Source organism: Cyphomyrmex costatus, unplaced genomic scaffold (assembly GCF_001594065.2).
Source record: "Cyphomyrmex costatus isolate MS0001 unplaced genomic scaffold, Ccosl1.0 scaffold193, whole genome shotgun sequence".
Classification (NCBI taxonomy): Eukaryota; Metazoa; Arthropoda; class Insecta; order Hymenoptera; family Formicidae; genus Cyphomyrmex; species Cyphomyrmex costatus.
This window is the reverse complement of record NW_017275965.1, coordinates 1515312-1534833: the sequence shown is the minus strand read 5'-3', so window position 1 is coordinate 1534833 and position 19522 is coordinate 1515312. Positions and strand designations below refer to the sequence as shown.

At 34.3% G+C, this 19522-nt stretch overlaps 2 protein-coding genes across 3 annotated transcripts in view; one reads left to right on the top strand and one right to left on the bottom strand.

Annotated features, from left to right (window-relative positions):
• Positions 1-848: 848 nt before the first annotated feature.
• Arglu1 (Arginine and glutamate rich 1) lies at positions 849-6042 on the bottom strand. Of its 2 annotated transcripts, XM_018538294.1 has the most exons (6): positions 5885-6042; positions 4774-4917; positions 4518-4565; positions 3991-4216; positions 1246-1329; positions 849-1161 (listed from the first exon to the last, which is right to left on the bottom strand). In XM_018538294.1, exons 1-6 carry the CDS (start codon positions 6025-6027, stop codon positions 997-999), a joined length of 810 nt encoding a protein of 269 aa, XP_018393796.1. In that variant the 5' UTR covers positions 6028-6042; the 3' UTR covers positions 849-996. The 2 variants fall into 2 exon arrangements, with proteins under 2 accessions (XP_018393796.1, XP_018393797.1); XM_018538295.1 differs by lacking the exon at positions 4518-4565 and having other exon boundaries at positions 997-1161; positions 5885-6027.
• Positions 6043-8698: 2656 nt separating this feature from the next.
• The window catches only part of GckIII (Germinal centre kinase III), a 126254-nt gene continuing 115430 nt past the window's right edge, over positions 8699-19522 (top strand). The window contains exon 1 of the mRNA XM_018538558.1: positions 8699-8745. Coding sequence (XP_018394060.1) covers positions 8731-8745 — 15 coding nt within the window. The 5' untranslated portion in view covers positions 8699-8730. The remainder of the gene's footprint in view (positions 8746-19522) is intronic.

Sequence of the window (19522 nt, the reverse complement as noted above, 5' to 3'; positions counted from 1 at the left end):
TGGGGTTGTGTCACGTTTCACGTGCCCATTCATTACTCATGTACAAAATCACTCAGTTTTTTAAGTCATTATTATTATTTCATTTGATTTTGTATCGTAAACATGTCGTTCCATTTTGCCGTTTTGCAGAATAAATATATTCTGCGTCAGATCGAAATAATGTACATTATTTAGATAATATAATCTTAATATATAATTGTAAAATAGTTGTCTCCGATGTTTACAGTACTTTCAATAAAATCATTGTGAACATGTATTATCATGGAAGTTGTTGATAAAAAACAACTGTTTAAAGAAAGGAAATAATGTGAGCGTATCTTCCATAACAAATTCCGTTTGGCCAATTTAACTGTATAAACAATTAATTTACTATTATTGCAACATGATCTAATGTGATATATACTATTTATTTTACTGAAATGAAACTAATTTATATATAATATATATATATATATATAAAATAATAGATTATAGAACCTACGATGTACAAATAGCATATGTATAAATCATGGAACACATCTAAACAAGCTAGAATATGCTTATATCAGACGGAACGAATTAATTACACACAAAAGTATGTACTAAGTTGATCCATACTTCAAAAGCATTAATATGATCATTAGGATACTTTTGTACATTACGAACTTATATTCATTCATACTGATATTAGCATAATCTCATGTAACGTGAAATTCCATCTGTATCTGTGTTAAAATCTCACAAGATAAGAATTGATTATTTAATTTTGATATATTCTAGTACCATCAATTATAAATAAAATTCCATCTTGTTTGACTTCAACAAACTCTTTGAATACATTAGGGTGAGCTTCGTGTCTTATATTACAGCACTTATTTACGTATCTATATAAGTATACTTATATACCTACATAGATACAGTTTATAATAACTATTCTCGCGAATCAAGTACGAAAGCTAACAAGATTTAGTGTATATATCACATGTAAAACTGCATGAAACAATACAAATACTAAACTTACGTAACCGATTTTAATGTAAAAGATAACTTAGGCCTTGAATTATTTTTGCCTAAGATCCTCTTTTGCTCCTCCTTAACACGCTTCTCATGTTCCTTTCTCATTTTTTGTCTTTCTTCTTCCATTAACCGTTGTTCTTCAACCATGGCCAATCTTTCTTCAGCCTAACGTTATATATGCATTTATTGTATATTAATACTTCACACATACATCTCGTAAGTTATATTATTATTATATCGACAACTTACCAATTTCTTCTGAGCATCCTCTATCTTTCTGTTGTTCTCCTCCATAATCCTCTCTAGTTCCTCGCGCTTCTTCCGCTCTTCCTCCTACAATGACAACAAAATAGGTTTACACAAAGCAATGATATCGTTGATCACCATCTGTTGTTACATCGTTCGAAATCATAGTGCTGCTATGTCAACAGCCTAGTGTTACACATCCTAAGAACCTTTATGCAGGAAAGTTTGGGATATATAAAATTTAAGGTCGGAGTTCGAAAAAAGGATGGCTTATTACGAAAGATAATCATAGAGAGTGATAGAAGACGTGTGTCTAAACAATGTTCTTTTTTTTTGTGTCAAATGTATTCTTCTCTTAGAACCCAGTAAACAGTGTTTTTCTTAGACTGTCCAAAGGTAAATATAATAATTTAGGATGTTAATCGAATATGAGAAAAAATTAATCTTTTATAAGTTTATACAAATTAGTGTGCATGCAAGAATATACATGAAAAAAAAAAAAACAATTTTCCTTTTCATATAAACGTGATACCGTTCTGATAAGTGCATAATAAAAATTCAATGATAAGTATATATGTATGTGTAATATTATTTGTAATGTAATATTATAACAATAGGCGAGATTTCTAAATGAGGTCTGTATACAATAATTCAGAAACTAATATCCTACAGTACATTTATATGAATGGTTGTTGCCATCCGCCCGACCTGTCGATGGAAATTCGTTGTGTCCCATGGTAATAATGTTTAGCGAATCTATGGAATGAACCCTAGCATATGGCTTTCTCTGGTACAAAGTGTTGAAACAAAGAACGATGATAATAAGATCGGTATAAAATGAATTATGAATATATAAATTGGATAATACCTGAATGAAGCTCACGCCACCACGTAGGGGATGCCTTCTTCATCGAGAATCATTCAGCAGTGAGTAAAAAACCGGCATCTTCTGTTGGTAGTCAGTAAGGAAGGTGACCTATATATCGCTAGGTCGTGCTTTGTCGCTATGGGATTCTAATTCTGCCCCTTTAAAGTCTCTATTTTTCCCATTCGAATAAACTTTTTCCCAAACTTGTAGAGATTTACATATTCGGTGCAAACCCAATGTGCAAAGCGCAATGAGAGTATAATCTCTAATAAATTTGTAATCAGAATTGTTGCCAATCAACGAGCGAATTGACTTTTTAGAGATGAAAGTAAATAGTTGTGAATGAACACAAAAATGTGGCAGCAACTAAAATCTTAATCACGAAATAAACTAAAAAGAAATTTTGCGACGAATCTATTAGAGCTCTCTGATGTATAAATTATATAACACAATGATGTAATTCATTGTATTTTTAAGTAATAACTATTAAATAAAATTAAAAGTTAAACTTAAAAAGTGGAATAATATTGCAGAAATAAATTATTAGGCATTATATATTGCGTTAATATTGAATTCAAAAGACAATACTTTGATTCACAGAGAATATATTCAAAATATTTTTTTCGTAAGCAAGATATAACGGTGTAAGAATCATATAATCATAAAAATGATACTTTTACATTTCTGTATATCTATGTGTATACATCATAGTTCTAATTATATATATATATATAATTCAATCACGAAAGTCTAAATTTATAGCGGATTGTAAACTATTCTTATTTTTATAGTACTTGACATATATGTTTTATGCAACATCAATAAAGTAATATTATTACTACAATGATTTAACCGACTAATACTGCTCAGGAAAGAATATTACCTTCCTATAATTTCATACAAAAATACTTTATTTCATACTGAAGAAAAACTTCTCTTGTTCGATAAATTACAAAGTTTGGGATTGTTACTTTTTCAATAATATTTTCTCTTCTGCTCTATTAAAGACTGTATGATGTGATAATGTGGACAGTCACATACGCGAATATTTTTTTAAGCTAGTTCGAGTAAGTACATAAGAAGCCTGATATAGGTAGATTCACCAACATGCACAACAATTTTAGAAACTGAGTGAACACTGCCGATTCAAAGAAATTAGAGCAGTTTAAACACAACTTCTAGAATTGTTGACACGAACGTCAATTCAGATATTGTGTGATGAAAAAGGTAATGTTGTACAGAGATATATAAATATATATATATACACATGGTACAAACAATTTGATCATAAATAACCGATACATGCGCCTATGTAGCAGCATTTCTTTCATAATAACATAAAGTACAACTTCTCAACAACGCGACCTCAGTGGATGCTGAGAAGTTAAAGCAGTGTGGTTTCTTCGTTTAATTTCTTATGATACAATCGCAAACCACAATGCTTCTAGCCCAAACGCTGTGATCATAAATTAAAACTAATAGAGAGAGTTGATTGCACAAGTTTAATCGTACATTTTCCCATAGACAGTACAAGTTGCAAATCCTATAGTTTTAAGTCATTAAAATTTAATATGTAAAAGATTCACAAATTGCACTTGATTCGTCCTAACAATTATAATTAATGCTTTAATATTTCCTGAATATTTTCTTTATTTGTTACAGATTTGATAGAGTCTGTGTATTTAAACTTTAATACAGTTACTTCACGCGAAATTTATATTACAAATAATATTAGTTAAAAAATTAAGCCTTGCAAAAATACATTTCTATGTAGAATTCGATTTCAAAACAGTCGCTAAAATAATGCTAAAATTTATTTCCTGCTGATCATAACAGCGCTTGGGCTATCACTGACCAATATTTCTATGGATAGATCTTACCTCTCTTCGTTTCTCCTCCTCTCGTAGTTTCGCTTGTCTCCATTCCATTTCCTCCATCATTTGACGCTCCATAGCCCTTTTGGCTTCTTCCACTCGCCTTTGCACCTCTGCATCAATTTCTTCCTTACGTTTCTCAAGCTCCTCTTCTACCCTCTTTTGTACAAGCTCTTCTATACGTTTGGCTGCTTCTTCTTCCACCATTTTTTGTTCCACCTCGCGTTGACGTCTGCAGACAGATAATACAGTGATCTTTTTCCAGAACACTATTTCGAAATCATGTTCTTAAATAAAAGTAAAGTTAATAGCATGCTAAATCTTAATTAGACTTCAAAAAAAGTTGCAACTCTCATAATCGATTGATAATAATTTAAACAAACATTTTATTGAACATAATAACGATAAAAAAGACGTTATAAGATTTGGTATTTGCAAACGCGTCAAACATATTTTTTTTACAAAAATAATACAGTAAATTAATGAGCTTTAAATACATAAACCACCACCATGAAATAATTACACATTCTTACCCAACTGAGCTCGTAGTGAAGATTTTGTTCATTAATTCTTTCTTTTTCCTGATAACACAATTATAAAAAAAACAGCGTATAACAAAAATTTTAATTAAGCGAAATAAATATACATGTTCCACTTGATATACACAAGAGAAAGGAAAGTAATATAAAAAAAAGAAGAAAACATACTAATCTGTTAATTTTTTATTCTTTTCCAATTTTAATGTGAATTATCAAGAGGAACATTGTCGACATAATTCAACGAATATACCTTTGCCGCTCCATTTCCGCCAGCCTTTCCACCTCATCCATCTTTCGATCCCTGTCCCTATACGAACGTTTCTTGTGACTGACGATGTGCACATCATCTGATATATCCGTACCAGTGCTGGATGACGCGGAATGGGATCGTTTTCTGAACAAATGATCAAACAAGCAGTATTAATTGTTTATTAAATTGAATGTTGCCAAGAAGTGTATGCAAAAACAAGAATTCAATGCGGCGACAAGGTCTGATTTTTCATTTTCTGATTAACTTGTATGTATTTAATCTCATTTAACACTTAATGTTAATATAAAAATTATATTTTTCTAGCGATTAATCAATAAGCTGATGGTTTTGTAACTTTAAAATGACGCTTTTGTGCAAGAAATCGTGTCACGTAATGATCATTTCATCTTTGGATGCTTTCCAGCAAGAGATAACACAGTTTAATACAGTGAATCATTACGTCATCTGCCAATGATAAATAAACATAAAATGATTAAAGTATTGTACTTGTCTCTTTCTGCACCTTTGTTTAACATCAACAAACATCAAGGATATAATGATTCACTGTGATTGCTTTCTTTTTAGGAGACTAAATAAATTGGGTGTTTTCCAATAAAAAAAACAGTTAACACTGAATGCTTTCCTTTTAGAAGACGTCGACACAAACGCCATTCTATCCTTGCTGGCATTCAATAAATAACAAAGATAGACTGATACTTGTGTTTCCTAAAAGGAAAGCAGTCAATGTTGTTTGCCTTTTACTGAAAAACACCCAAAGTCAGTCAGTGTCATCTATTTTTTTTTTTTATTGGAAAGCGTCCAAATTTACAGTCATCAGTTTAGTTCCGTAGAACAATACAATCTTTCCATTATCATCAAGTCCAATCCTGACGAAAAGTTAAAATTTGGGGTGTAAGACCTAAGATACGGGGACAGTCGGCAGATTCGTATAATTATGTTTGTATTTATTTATTTTTCTTTCGCCGCGAACACGCTGTAAACGCACGGGGTGCGACAAGATGGCCGCACACGGCATGATCCGAGTTTCCGCGACGAGCGCGGATCGACGCGTCCCAGCGTGCCGTTACCGCTCGTCGCGAACCGCACATACCTGGACTTGGAGCTGCGCTCCTTCGGCTTGTCCGAGTACTTGTTGTTGGAGTGCTTCTCGCGCGACTTGGACCGCTTGCGCGAGTGCTTGCTCTTATGACGCCGTCTGCTCGGCGATTTCGATCGGGAGCGCGAACGGCCCATCTCTCCGACCTCGTCTTTCCTCTACCTGACGCAGTCGCGATTTCGGGAAGAGCCGATGACCGCCTTGGACACGAGCCGATGACGTGAACTCACTGTCGCGAGACGAGATGAGCGATATCCAAATTCCAAAGCAAACATCCAACACACCGTATCCACTACGCACTTCTCAACTGGCGGCCATCTTTAAATCACGAACTTGGACTTCAAAATCCGGAATGGCGCTACGTTACGTCCTACAGCGACCTCCAACAGCAACCGGCTGCAAGCTGTGCCCCCGCGAACACATCTGATAAGCTTTATATATGCTACGTGTCTGTGACACCAATGAAAGGTATTGTAGTTTCATATATATTTCTTGTTTAATGCGTACTTTGCGCTTTCATCGTGTATAACTTGTGAGAGCAACACGCAAACAAAAATGTTTTTTTAGGCTTCCACGGATATTTTCTATATACAAATTGCGTGTTTTCACGTGTTTTTTCCGTATTCAAATCTGTTATTCCCAGAATGCTAACGTTTCGTAAACACATTGCAGTTCACTTCCTAAACAACAAAAATTAAGTGTCCCAAATCGGCTCGTAAGACATTTTTTGCGTCTATTACAATTAATTTAATAGGATTTTTAACGTAAGTTATTGCCTCATTGCCCTCTTTCTCTATATTATTTGTTAAAACCATATCGAGTCTTATTAATACAATGTACATTTTAAATAGAAAATATTTATACAAAATTGAATTTTGAATATTATCGAGTTGGAACAAAAGTTTATAGCACTACTTCATTTGTATTGTGTCTACATTTAAAAAAATATTATATTTTTGAAAAATTTAGAAATTATATCATTTAATAGAGCACAATTTCAACTTTCAGCTAATAAAATGCTCCTTTATTTACTCTGCGAGAACTAATAAATAAGTATTACAAATATAAAAAAAAAACTATAAGAAAAATTAGCTTTCCATTTTGTCCAAACATAGTTTTCTATACATGTAAAGATAACCAGACTTACAAAAATTCAAAAGATATAGTCATTTTTCAAAAATACAGATTTTAAGCTTTAAAAATCTAACCCGTTTTTAAATTAAAATTCCCTTTAATTTTAACTAGAGATTCTATTTTATTATAAGAACTTTAAGGTCCTCCGCACAATGGAAGAAATACTTGTATTTCTTCCATTGTGCGGAGGACCTTAAATTCCTATCTAAGGATATAGGAATCAATATTAAGATTTCAAATTATCAAGAAATCGTGTATTCCAGTGAAACTATGATATCTGGATAGATAATAAAATCTTAACGTTTAGTCCTATTCCTAACATTTCCTCCATTATGATCGCAGAGCCTAATTTTTAATAAAGTTGCTTGAACTCTGAAGTTTGTAGCGTTGCGAACTTTCGTCTCAACATAACCCATACGATATGTTGAAATAAAAATTAGCTCCAATCTCTACAATAGCTGTAATAAAAGTTCTTAAAACTTCTGCTCCCACAGCTCTGAGTTACGATTTGAATATCCTTCACGCAGTTGGGATTTAATAGCATTAAACCGAAGCGGTCTGAAGGCATTAACGCGCCACTTTCAGCTGCTTTCAGGCCGCACTCGGAGAATCGCGCGCGCGCCGATTCGAACGCGCGTTCAGTCAGTTCGATTCCGGCGCGTTTCGCCGGTCTAATAACCGCGCGCGGCAGCACTAGCGGGCAGTTCCCGACGTTTCACGCTGCCAGCTGTGCCGCGTCCGGTCTGTTCTTTTCGTCCGTTCGTCCCGCGATCGCGCCATTCCGGTTCGTTCCGCTGGCGACTGGCAGAAAGCAAGATGGCGCCCGTCTGTTTGCGGATACCTCTGCCGTGGATATAAATACGCACGAGGAGGAAAAAGGGGAGGAAAGGATAAAAAGAGCAGTGCCGAGAAACGGTCGCGGACGATCGCGCGGTCGTTGCCGACGGTCGTCGTGATTGCGCGCTGATCTCGTCCGCGGTTGACGTTAACATCGCCCACGCGCCGCGGTAACGTCGCGTGAAACGCGTCGGTGTCTGCGTGTTCCCCGTGTCGTGCTCCGTCCTCGTCATCGTCGTCGCGATCCGCTGTCGCCATCCGCGTCGCGAAGCCGGCAACGAGACCATCCTGTGCTTATCCTAACCCTAACCGTCGCTGCTCCAGGAAGAGGCGCTCCCGCGTACGGTGCCCACCTGAGGAATGCCAGATCGGCCGCGATCCCCCCGGCAGGTCAGCGGATCGGCAACGCGGCGCGACGAGTGAGCGAAGAGAAGCCCGTCGAGAATCAGAAGAGAGGTAACGAGCGACGAGAGGGAAGGAAAAATAAATACTAAACGACCGGAGTGCGTGCTCTCGTGGGGATTCCCTCGCGAGAAGGTGATCGCGGTCGCTACTCTCCCGTGACGTATGTGTGTCGCGGAGGTCGTTTGTCAGACGGGTCGGTCGCCGCGAGTGTTTCCGTCGTTCCCGTCGCCGTTGTCGTCGTCGAGGTCGCGTCGCGAGGGCCATCGGCGACCTCGATGCGCTGTCGCCCTCCCCTGGAAGATCATCCCCTCTGGACGTCCGGTGGAATCAGCTGCTACTGCTTCTGCTGTTACCGCTGCTGGGACTACTAGCCCGGCAGCTCCCTGCGAGGATACTCTTCCGTTGGAGCGGTGGGGCAAGGAGGCGCCGGAAGCAGCCGCGAGTCCGGAAGCATAGCGAAGAAGATGGCCTTCAACGAGGTGAGTACCATCTTTGTCTGTGTTACGTTGCGTGCGTCACGCGTTCCACCGCGGATCGGGTCGTTCGATCCCGCGGGGTTGACCCCGCGACCCCCAAACGCCATTCCTAACCTAACCTCCCTTTCTGCGCACAGCTGGTACGCTATCAACTCCCCCTTCGCTCCTCCCGGCCCTCCCCCTCTCTCTCTCATTTGTTTATTACTTTCTCTATTAATTATTAGTTTATTTATATGTTGTACCTTCGTATTATTTTGCATTTTAATTATTGCACATCCTGCTATTAAACTGCACATTTGTCCAACATTGAAAGAATACCGTTCCCGAACGTTCAATAAATAACGATATGTATCGCTTTCGTACTCGATAGATTCGAAAGATACTTAGCATTCAACGAGAATTGGTTTTACGTGGGTGTAAAATTTGGTGCATTTTATTTTTGACACGTCGAAGTGTGGCCTCGAATGGATTCACAGAATGGAATATTTCAAGTCCTGTTCGCATCGTTATGGAAACGTATATGTCGAACTGGGAAGAATGAGATTGCTAATGTCTATTTGTGACAATAGTTCGTTAATTAAAAGTTCATACGCTAGTTCTAATTAGATTTGACATATGTGTTATTATTTGTAATTATACACCGCACTGATATATCTTTCGTAAACGTTTCGTACATGTAATTTCATATACGTAATCTCTCTAATTAGATATTGCAGTAACTATGTTAGTTACTTTGTGTAGATAAATTATTCTTCAAGAACGTTCGCTCTATCTATTTAGGATCTTATTTGACATTAATAATACATAATATGTTATGCAGCCGTCAGTGCGTTTCATTATACCTGTCTACTTTGAAAAAATTACTAAATTTTAAATTTTAATGAATACCTATTTGAATAGAATGCCTGAGTAAACTTTTACTGAATGTAAACATGCATTTATTTGATAGAATCATTACGTATGTTAACTATTATTTTTTATTAAGTAATTATTTATTTAATGCGAGTTAAAATGTTTGCTTAGTACTGTTTAAAGTTATTTATCATAAAAATCAACCATTTTTTTTCTTCAATGTAATTAACAGTGAAAATAATCTTTTTATAAAATATACGCGAAGCCCCGAAGCAAAATCAGCAAATTCTTTAGGTATTGCTTTTGTTGATAATGCACGTTTAATTGTCTCACGTTCTTGAGGAGTCGCGATAAATGCCATCGAAACACAACAAGGTTTTATCAGCTACAATAATTCTATCAGTTTGATGTAGCAGTCTCGCGATTGGTTTACCGTTATATCGCCTTACTATCGCAACATTGCGTAACTTGCGGAATTCGCGATCTGTTTTGGACCGCGCTGCATGCACCGGTTTCGCAAGCCACAACAATGACATTAATGAGCCTGTTCGTTGTAATCCCGTCAATTTTGATGAGAGAGCCTCGCATTCTCGTCTCTCGGCAGATGCTCGCTCGACCGTGCGACAGCGCGCTACACGTGTTTACATCTCTTCGCAATCGATTCAAAAAGGAGGATAGAGACGTTTGATTAATCGTGCCTCCCAGTTTTTCAATGTGTCAGCTTCATATCTCCATTCGATTTATTAACGTGATTGATCTGACGTCTTAATGTAATCTTACAATTAGTCGACGTTATTTTCTATTTCGAACACACCTGAGTTTCCGCACAATGGATGATAATATCAACCCTTTCGTGAGACTATGGGAAACTTCCCATCATTTCTTAGGATGTATGACGCTCGGTAGACTCGCATTTTATTATATCCAATGATGTCGTGGCCAACCAACTATTTTTAGTAGCGTCCAGCGACGACTATATTCTTGAATCTATGTTGCATATGAAAATTTGTAATATGTACACTGAGAAAAGTGGCTCGATTATACCAACAAGATGTATAGTTGAATACATTTTGAAACCTAGCAGAATATTTAGTTTTATCATGATAGGATTTGATATTTTTTTAACTAGAACATTTCAGACTCAAATATATTGATTTAGTTATTTCTCAGTTGGAATTCTAAAACTTCTAGTTATTCAATAATCGGAGATAACCAAATATTTCATTATGATATCTGGAATTCTGATTGATATGATCAGAATCTACTGATTCGTTTATCTTCAATCAGAATTTTTTTTCAATCAGTATAGTTTTTGAAATTCTATTTTTAATTTCTAGAACATGCGTGTGCCAAAATGTACAATCTGAAGTATTATCAGAAATATCAAAATTTGTGCACTTCTTAATGACAACGATTAGAATTCTATCACAAAAAATCAATAAATAAGAAATTCTATTTATTGAGTTTAATATCAGAAAAAAGAATTAATCATGCTTATCTGATAATTCCTATAAGAAATTTGACTTGTTCATTTTTGATTGAAAGTTATACTGATTGAATCAACTAATTTTTCAATTTTCACCAAATTTCCAATTAATACAAGATCTCACTTTTCCTCAGATTTTATACAAGTTCTGATGTTTCCGATAAAACCGCATGGAGTTAAATCCACATCCATATTTTTTTAGAGTACAATATTTTTGTATTCGTTATACGGTATATTTTTCGAAATTAAGGTCGCAGAGGATTTCACGCGATTGTGCCAAAACGAATTCACAATGGAGCCTGAATGAACGATAACTTGCCTCTCACCGTCTCTTCGCGAACGTTATCGTCGCGGTGACGCATGCACATTGCAATCGTACACTTGGAATCGGTTTTATCGCGACCGTTTCTTTTTCACTGAGTCGACTCGTATAAAAAAAGAGAGGAGAAATAAAACGCGCGCCGATGCGTAATTAATACACCGCGATCGCATTTCACCGATAGCCTGCTATAACGTTACGTACAGATTACGGTTCGAAAGCCGAGTGTGATAATCACATGGAACGTAACTTCTGTTCTCACGTTGCTCTTGATATTTTCAATGAAATTTGCACTCTACGACGGTTTTTCTTCATGAATGCACTATATCTTTACCAAAAGATCTCGTTCTTTTTGCGAGAAACGCAAAATTTTTTCATTTCAATCGCTCCTTTATGCTAAATAAATATCATTTTTATCAAGTATTCGATTCAGCTTGAAAATGTCTTCTGAGATTCCTTCTCGGATGCAAAGCGATGTTCATTTGTGATCGTCTCGTTCAATTCAACGTGCAATGAAAAAAAATCTTAATTTCAAAGAAATATTTCTTTAAAATTACGATATTTTTTTCTCAGTGTATGTGAACTCATTTCGAGTTTTTGATGGATGATCATGAGGTGATTTCTATCTCGGATTCATCAGCGTATTATTCAAGATGCTCGTCGTTATCTTATCTCCATAGTACTTTGTGAGAGAGAAGGGATAGTTGATTCATCCATCCGAGAATCTTCTTATTGTAAAAGGAAGAGCTACGAACAAAGTTACCTGTGACTCGTTGATATCGATCGAGATGTCATATACATTGTACATAGAGTGGTATTTTCCGCCCCTTCTCTTACGCGCAATTCTACGGCTTCGTTCTCGTAACGCCGATTTCTTCCCCCTCCCCTCCCTCCGTTCTCGTAACAGCTCGTGTCTGTCTCAAATGAACTCGTCGAGAATCCGGCCCTAGGCTCCCCTTCAAACTTTTCGGGTATCCTGCAGAAGAACTGACAGCTGTAGCACGTGTACTGTACGAGTACACATATGCGTACTTTGAATCGCAAAACTTGGAAGCGAATTAAGGGAAGTTTTCTCGCGAATTCCAAGCGGACTTGTTATTGACATTGTTGTCGAACACGGTTGTTGTTTTGAAACTACCCCGAAGTTTGCACATTCTGCGATATTTCAGTAAATGCAGTAGAACATTTCGTATACGTATTGCCGCGCGACGTTGCGGAAATCGTAAGCATCTTCATATATATGGTATTAAATTTTTATCACTTAGTTTCAGGAAAACATTTTTCGCGCTCTGATTGTGTTTTAAACGTTGGAACGGTTTTATTCTCGGTAGAGGTGCACGGAGAATCACTAATATCAATTCTGTTCTTATCAACTCACACTTAAAAATACTTTTGGTCGATACGCACACGCACACATACACGAGACCACTTCTTATCGCTGCGCATTGTTCTCCGTCCGATTTTATCGTATCGGTTGGTTAAAGGCGTGTATGCACGTAAAAGGTGCAGCTATATATATACCGTTATACGTGTGGGCCAACGAAGCTTCGGCAATGTCCTCGAGTTTCTTTTTCAGGCCACAGCGTGCATGAAATTCGTGAATGCATAAACAGGCTGCCTTGTGACGCTTTTCATTACGGCGACAACTTATTTCGCGGTTCGTTCAATTGCCTTAATTTTCTCTCTTTTATCGGATGCAATTAACGCTAATGAATGTAAAGCCTTAAACACAGTGAAAAGCACATGGTAATAGAAAAACCGGGAATAATAGATTTGTATTTCTTTATAGAAACTATTAAAAACCGTGCATTGTAGTATACATGCATAATTGGAAAATTTGTGAACGCATAAATGCAACGCATTTCACGTGTCCTCAACAAAACTCAAATTTTTGTGTTAATGTAACACAAGATGAATAAGATAGAAAATAGCATAAATACATATTATCTTAAAAATTAATATTTATAATGTTACATTAATTAATTTTAATAATTTATCTTAAAATTTACGTTTTAAAAAGTATTATTTTTGTATTATTTATTCATAAATTGTATTATTTTATCATTAAAAAATATTGAATATTACAATAATTTAACACAAATAATTCAAATAATTACGCATTATGTTAAATTAACACTCCTCGTATTAAATTATCCTCGTATTAAATTATCCTCGTATTAAAAATTCATAAAACATAAAATTTTAACAAGAAGCTTGAAAGGACTGTTTCTAACACAAATATACAATTTTTTACTGTAGCGGTTTTTCTGGTAGATAAAGATCTCTTATTCCCTGTTCCTATTACCTGTGTTTTTCATTATGTTTAAAATATAATATACTGAAACAGATTACATTACACTATCTTTTAGTTACACGATACAAATCTTCGTACAAATCTCATGTGCTCGCTTACGTATTTGAAGCAAGATGACTTTATCAAAATCGAGCTAAAAGATCGAAGGCAACGTTAATTTATTGCATGTATCGCGAGTAACTCGCTCCAAGGAGGAGTCGCGTGACAGCGATCGCCACTGCATTAGCGTTATGTAAGATCCGCGTTACACGGCTATTTAGTGGTTCGCATTTCCTTGGACGCGCGCCGCATGTACGGCAATGTAGGCCGGATGCAACGAACCGCGTTCGACCAGATGCATCGATGTATACACGACCCAGACCGTGGGCGAGTACGCCGTGGATAGCTTAGAATCGAACTATGGAAATTGACAAATGCGGGCACATCCGTGATTAAATCCGACGCTCGCGCGCGCGGACAATGCACTATTGTGCCTTGTTTCCAGGTGTGCGGCCCGCGCTTCCTGTTAAATTAAAATTTAACACCGATATCGCGCGTCAATATTTTTCGAAGATATCGACGAGATGCGGCTTTCGCATCATTCGTTCTGCCAATTCCATTTCGCATTTGCGTAATAGCTCTATAACAAAAAGGTCTTTTAAAATAATTGTAAACTACTTTGCAAAAATAAAACGCGAATGGCAATATCTTTAATTGAAAGAAAGTAATAAAAGTGCTACATTTGCATATTTTAATTTACGCTAATAAAATTACAATTGTTTTTATTTCGCATATTCCGATAAGGAAATCCCTTGGATTAGTATTCAGTATAATTTCGTTAATGCACGTGCTATAGTCTACAATTTAAATCATCTGCATCATATATCGTCATAAGGACGAAACCGAACGCTATGATTTTTTTCCTCAGCAACTCTCTGCATGCGCATCGCGCTTGGCTACGATCCATTTTATTTTCGGTAAAATATATACACGCTACCAAAAGAAAATAACGTCCTTTACGAACACACGTTGCAAGGCACTGATAAAAATTGACGGGACTGTCTGTTCAATCTCGGATTCGCTGAAATCACTGAATAAAGATAGTTCTACAAATTGTTTGATTCAAATAAATGTTTTCTCTCAACGATTGTAATCTTTGTGTAACATTATAAATAATTTTGAAAGAGTTTGATAAGTTATTCCTTAAATTCTGTTTAATTTATACAAACAGAAATTTTTTTATCTATATCTTCAAAGAAGATATGACTAATATAACATAAATGAAATTAAATTTTTGGCGTTATAATGTTATCAATCTTTTTGAAGTTGCAATATGTTGTCATAATATGTACGCAAAGTAATTGCGAGTCTGCGAGTCTCTCTTCAGTACAACACAAATTTCTCTCCGCAGACGTCTAAATTATGATTAAGCAAGTCCTCCGGGTAACCTTATTCTACGAAAACTTAATCGTTGCAACGTAGGCTTGCTTCAGACATCAAGAGACATGTAGCGCCTCGAACTTATAATGCGAGACCGTTTCGTATACTTATATATGCGAGCTGGCCTGTTGTGAGTATTCCAGAGTATTGAGGTGGAATAGGAAAATTTTTTAATGGAAATATAGACAAACATCATTTTTATATTATTTATGATTTAATCATATTTACAAATCTATAATTTTTAATTCGAAACGACATATTGTTAATAACGGAAATACTAAAATTTATTATATTACAAATGATGTAAATATTATTGTAGAAAAAATTAATAAATCGTTAAAAATATGCCATCAATATTCAGGCTATTTTTAATTATTTCTCTATACTCAATCTATGAATATCCAAGTGTCTTTGCCTCTTTTATTACTGCTAAGATAGAATCAAGAGTCTCTTCTCCAGTTGGAATAATTTGCTCAGGGGGCAACAAAAAGCCGTATTCGCCTTGATCACGTAATTCATAAGCAAACAGGATACGTGTTCCACAAGCGAAAGTGACCCAATCAAGACTACTGCCAGAAGCTTCATCTAAAAATAATAGAAGCCGCATTTAAATATAAAAAGAGTAATTATGAAGAATCACATTTTTTAATCCAATTAAAATTTTCTTAAACGAGGAATGCAATATAAATATTGTAATTTTACAATGCTTTTATAATACATTATAAAAAAGGGATTCTTCACAATAAACTAATTCAGAAAAATAAAAAATATTTAGGTATGATGAACAACAAAATAGAGAATAAAATACAAGATAGGTAAATGTGAATACACACAATATGTAACTAATAAGTACCAAAAAAGTTTTATTGGTCTGAACTCGATTTTAATGCTTAAATAATATTTCGGTGTGAATGTACACATATACATAAGGTTCAGATTCGAATTCTGGCGGCAGATGGATATTTTTCGCAATAACTATAAAATACGTATATAAAGAATTGTTTGTTAAATATGCTCGGTTCTTTAGACATAAGTGATTACAAAAGAAAACAGATAATTATATAGCTTAAAAATGAAGAGAGAAAGTTCATTTATTTAATGTCGAGACAGAGAGGGGTGAGGGAGGAAAAGAGAGAGAGAGAGAAGACAAAATAAATTTTGTACGTACATATTGTCTCAGCAATTTGTCCGATCGTGTAGTTAGTCCCATATCTCCTAGCGAGACTTGTCATTCCTTTTATGCTAATATTATACTGAAAGAGTTAAAATTATGTAAACTTCGTATCTTCCATTATTTTTGTAAATAAGTATCGAATAATTGGAATTATGTTCTATTATTCATGTACAATGTTTCAAATTATTTCTTATAAAAATTATATTAACCACTCTGTGTGTGTGTGTGTGTTCTATTTTAAATTTGTTTTGCGTAGTATTGAATCAATTACTAAACTGAATTATTATTAAGTTTGTAAATATTGTCTTCTTATACATTCATATAGCATGTTCGATAGTTTGTACCATATCAAATCAAACATATGTTTATTAGACACATTTTCGACTTTTTCTCATGTGCTACAGTTGTTTTGGCACTGATTGAAGGGGCACCTTATATCATCATATTTCTATTGACTCATAATTTAGATAACAATACACTGAAAAAATCTAGTTGTAGCTATTAAATATATATATATATATATATATATATAGTGAAATAATTTTAACTAAATATTGAGGTAATATATGTTAACTAAAGATAATTTTACCTTTTCAAATATGTAGTAAGTATTTCCAAATGTATCACTTACGGTAATGCTTAGTAAATATTTGTAAAGATAAAATTATGTTTATTTATACCTATTACCTCAACTTGAGTGAAATTATTTCACTCAATATTTGATGGCTATAACTAAACACTTTTTTCAATGTACTATCTCACTGAGAAATACGATAATGACAATTACAAAGAAAACTAAGTGTTTTCTCTGTTATTATCATTAGAGAGAAAATAATTCGTTTTTTTTTTGTAATTATCATTACATTGTTTTATCAATTCAATACACTGTTTCTTTATACATAATTATTTTATTATAAGTATCTCAAAGCATATAATAATATAATATAAGTTTCTACAAATTATAAATTTGTTTAAAAATTTATCTTATAAATAAAATTACTCACCAAGTCGTCATAATTGTTAGTGTGATTTGTTGTGTAACTATAAGGGAACATTAATAGTTGCGAGTAGCTATGGAACGAGAAATATATGTAGAATTTATTACAAATGGATTTGATATATCTGGACAGACTTTTTGTTTCAATATCGGAGAAGGGCTTAGGTCCAGGATAAAGTTCATTGCATGGGTCACTGTTATTACCTCCACCTGAAGATATCAAATTATATATAAATACTATATATAAAAATATAACAAATATTATAAGAAATATCGAATTCCAGTCTTAATATTATAAAAACTTTCCAAAGTTAAAATACCTTGGACTTTTTATTAGATACTATTTAATTTTTTACTTATTCTGACATAATATAAATATAATTTACTTTGCCACGTGTAACCCCAATTTCTGTTGGGGTCGGTGCCATAACAGTTGTCGCTGTATGGTTTACGTGTCTTTCTCCACAATCGGTTCTATAATGAGTAAAATATTCATGTAATGAAAAGCATTAATTTATAAATTACTGATTTATAAATTCTATAAATACTGAACGATGATCTATATTTTTGGCGCTGCCATTACTTGATAGATTACTTTTTGTCACTTTTTTGTCGGTAAGAAATCGTCACTATTTTTTTGGTCCGATGATTGGAAAAGCAGCTCTAGATATTAAAAACTGCCTACCGTGGTGTGCGTGTACACGTATCCATCAGGATTGCACACTGGGAAGATATACCAATCATGGCTCTCAGCTATAGCTCTGATGTGCCTATCAGTGCTTGTCAGCAATTCATTCACTATATACAAGACAGTCGCTGGCGCGATCCATTCCCTGGCGTGAATGCCACTCTCGAAAAAGATTCCGGGATTGTCGCATTTAGAAAAGGAAATCTTGATACCTTTAATTTCACGATTCTCATATGATCTGCCGCCCTTGATAATTTCTACTTTGCCGGGATGTTTCTTTACCAAGGTGTCTAAATATTCATAAATTGATTCGAGAGTATTATAATTTTGGAGATTAAATGTATCTGATGCTCTTGCGGTCGCCGTTTGATTGATTAATGTCTGAACATTGTTAATAGAAACTTTATAGGATGCTCCAATTTGTGCCATGAATTTATAGAATTCGGGCAATTTCTGCGGGGCTACCATAAGATCTGCCTGTTTATTCACAGACGGTTCTTTCCAGAGGAAAAACTGTAAATAATGTTTAATTTTATTTATTTAAAATATAATATTAGTTTAAAAAATTAGTTATCTACATATTTATTAAGTTTTATATTTTCTAAATATTGTAAATATAGATCATGTGATCATTAAAGGACTTTACACTATTTATATGGAAAAAATGGCTGCGGTCAAATTGACTAAAACTGTAATATTTTATGTTTTTTTTATGTCAATTTCTTTACATCATTAATTCATATCTTATTCTTCTGTGCATAAAAATATCTACTAAAGTACAATTACTAAAAAATTAATAGTAATTAAAGATATTTATTTTTCAGTTTGATTAAATTAAAAATGTAATAACTTATCAGTAATGGAGTTCTTTATAAGCGAAACTTATTATTTGAATGTTAAACATTTACATATATTATACTGGTTTTATGAAGTTAATTTTTTCAAATTTTAGTTAATATAATCAATAACATTTTTTTTATTTTGTTAATATGACCATTATAAAACTTATAAAAAAGATAGCTCTTTGTACAAAATATATTAATTTGCCTTTATCTTTATGCTTGAACAATCTACTCACATCATCAGAATTTTCGTTTACCCATTGGTTGAGCAATTTAACCTGTGTATCTGTAGTCATTACAATTTGAAAGACCTTGTAATTGTCAAAAGTAATCCGCTCGGCAATCACCAGGCCCACGACCATGCTTAATATTATTTTCCACATGATGATCACAGATTTCTTTAATTTTAATGCACGAATTATCTTCAGTTGTCGTTCATTTTTTCGCGTCACGAATATAATAAATTTTTTATTATTTATATCGAAAAACAATTTTTATACAATACAACTTATCTACTTATAAGCAATATTGATTGTGATATGAGCAACAAAATATATTTAATTCTTGTAATCAATATGATTTATGAGTAATCTTTTTTTAAAAAAAATAATTTAACTCCTCGCTTCTTATAAAATGGTAGCGCAAGCAATGACTGATGTAATGTTTTTTATTCACTTATACTTTTAGTC

Bases quoted from the DNA above. Each gene is read 5' to 3' on its own strand.
- Arglu1 (XM_018538294.1), bottom strand. From the start codon at position 6,027: ATGGGCCGTTCGCGCTCCCGATCGAAATCGCCGAGCAGACGGCGTCAT. The intron at 4,918-5,884 runs GTATGTGCGGTT...TCATTTGTTCAG, and splicing joins GAGCGCAGCTCCAAGTCCAG to AAAACGATCCCATTCCGCGT. The intron at 1,162-1,245 runs GTAAGTTGTCGA...ATATAACGTTAG, and splicing joins AGGATGCTCAGAAGAAATTG to GCTGAAGAAAGATTGGCCAT.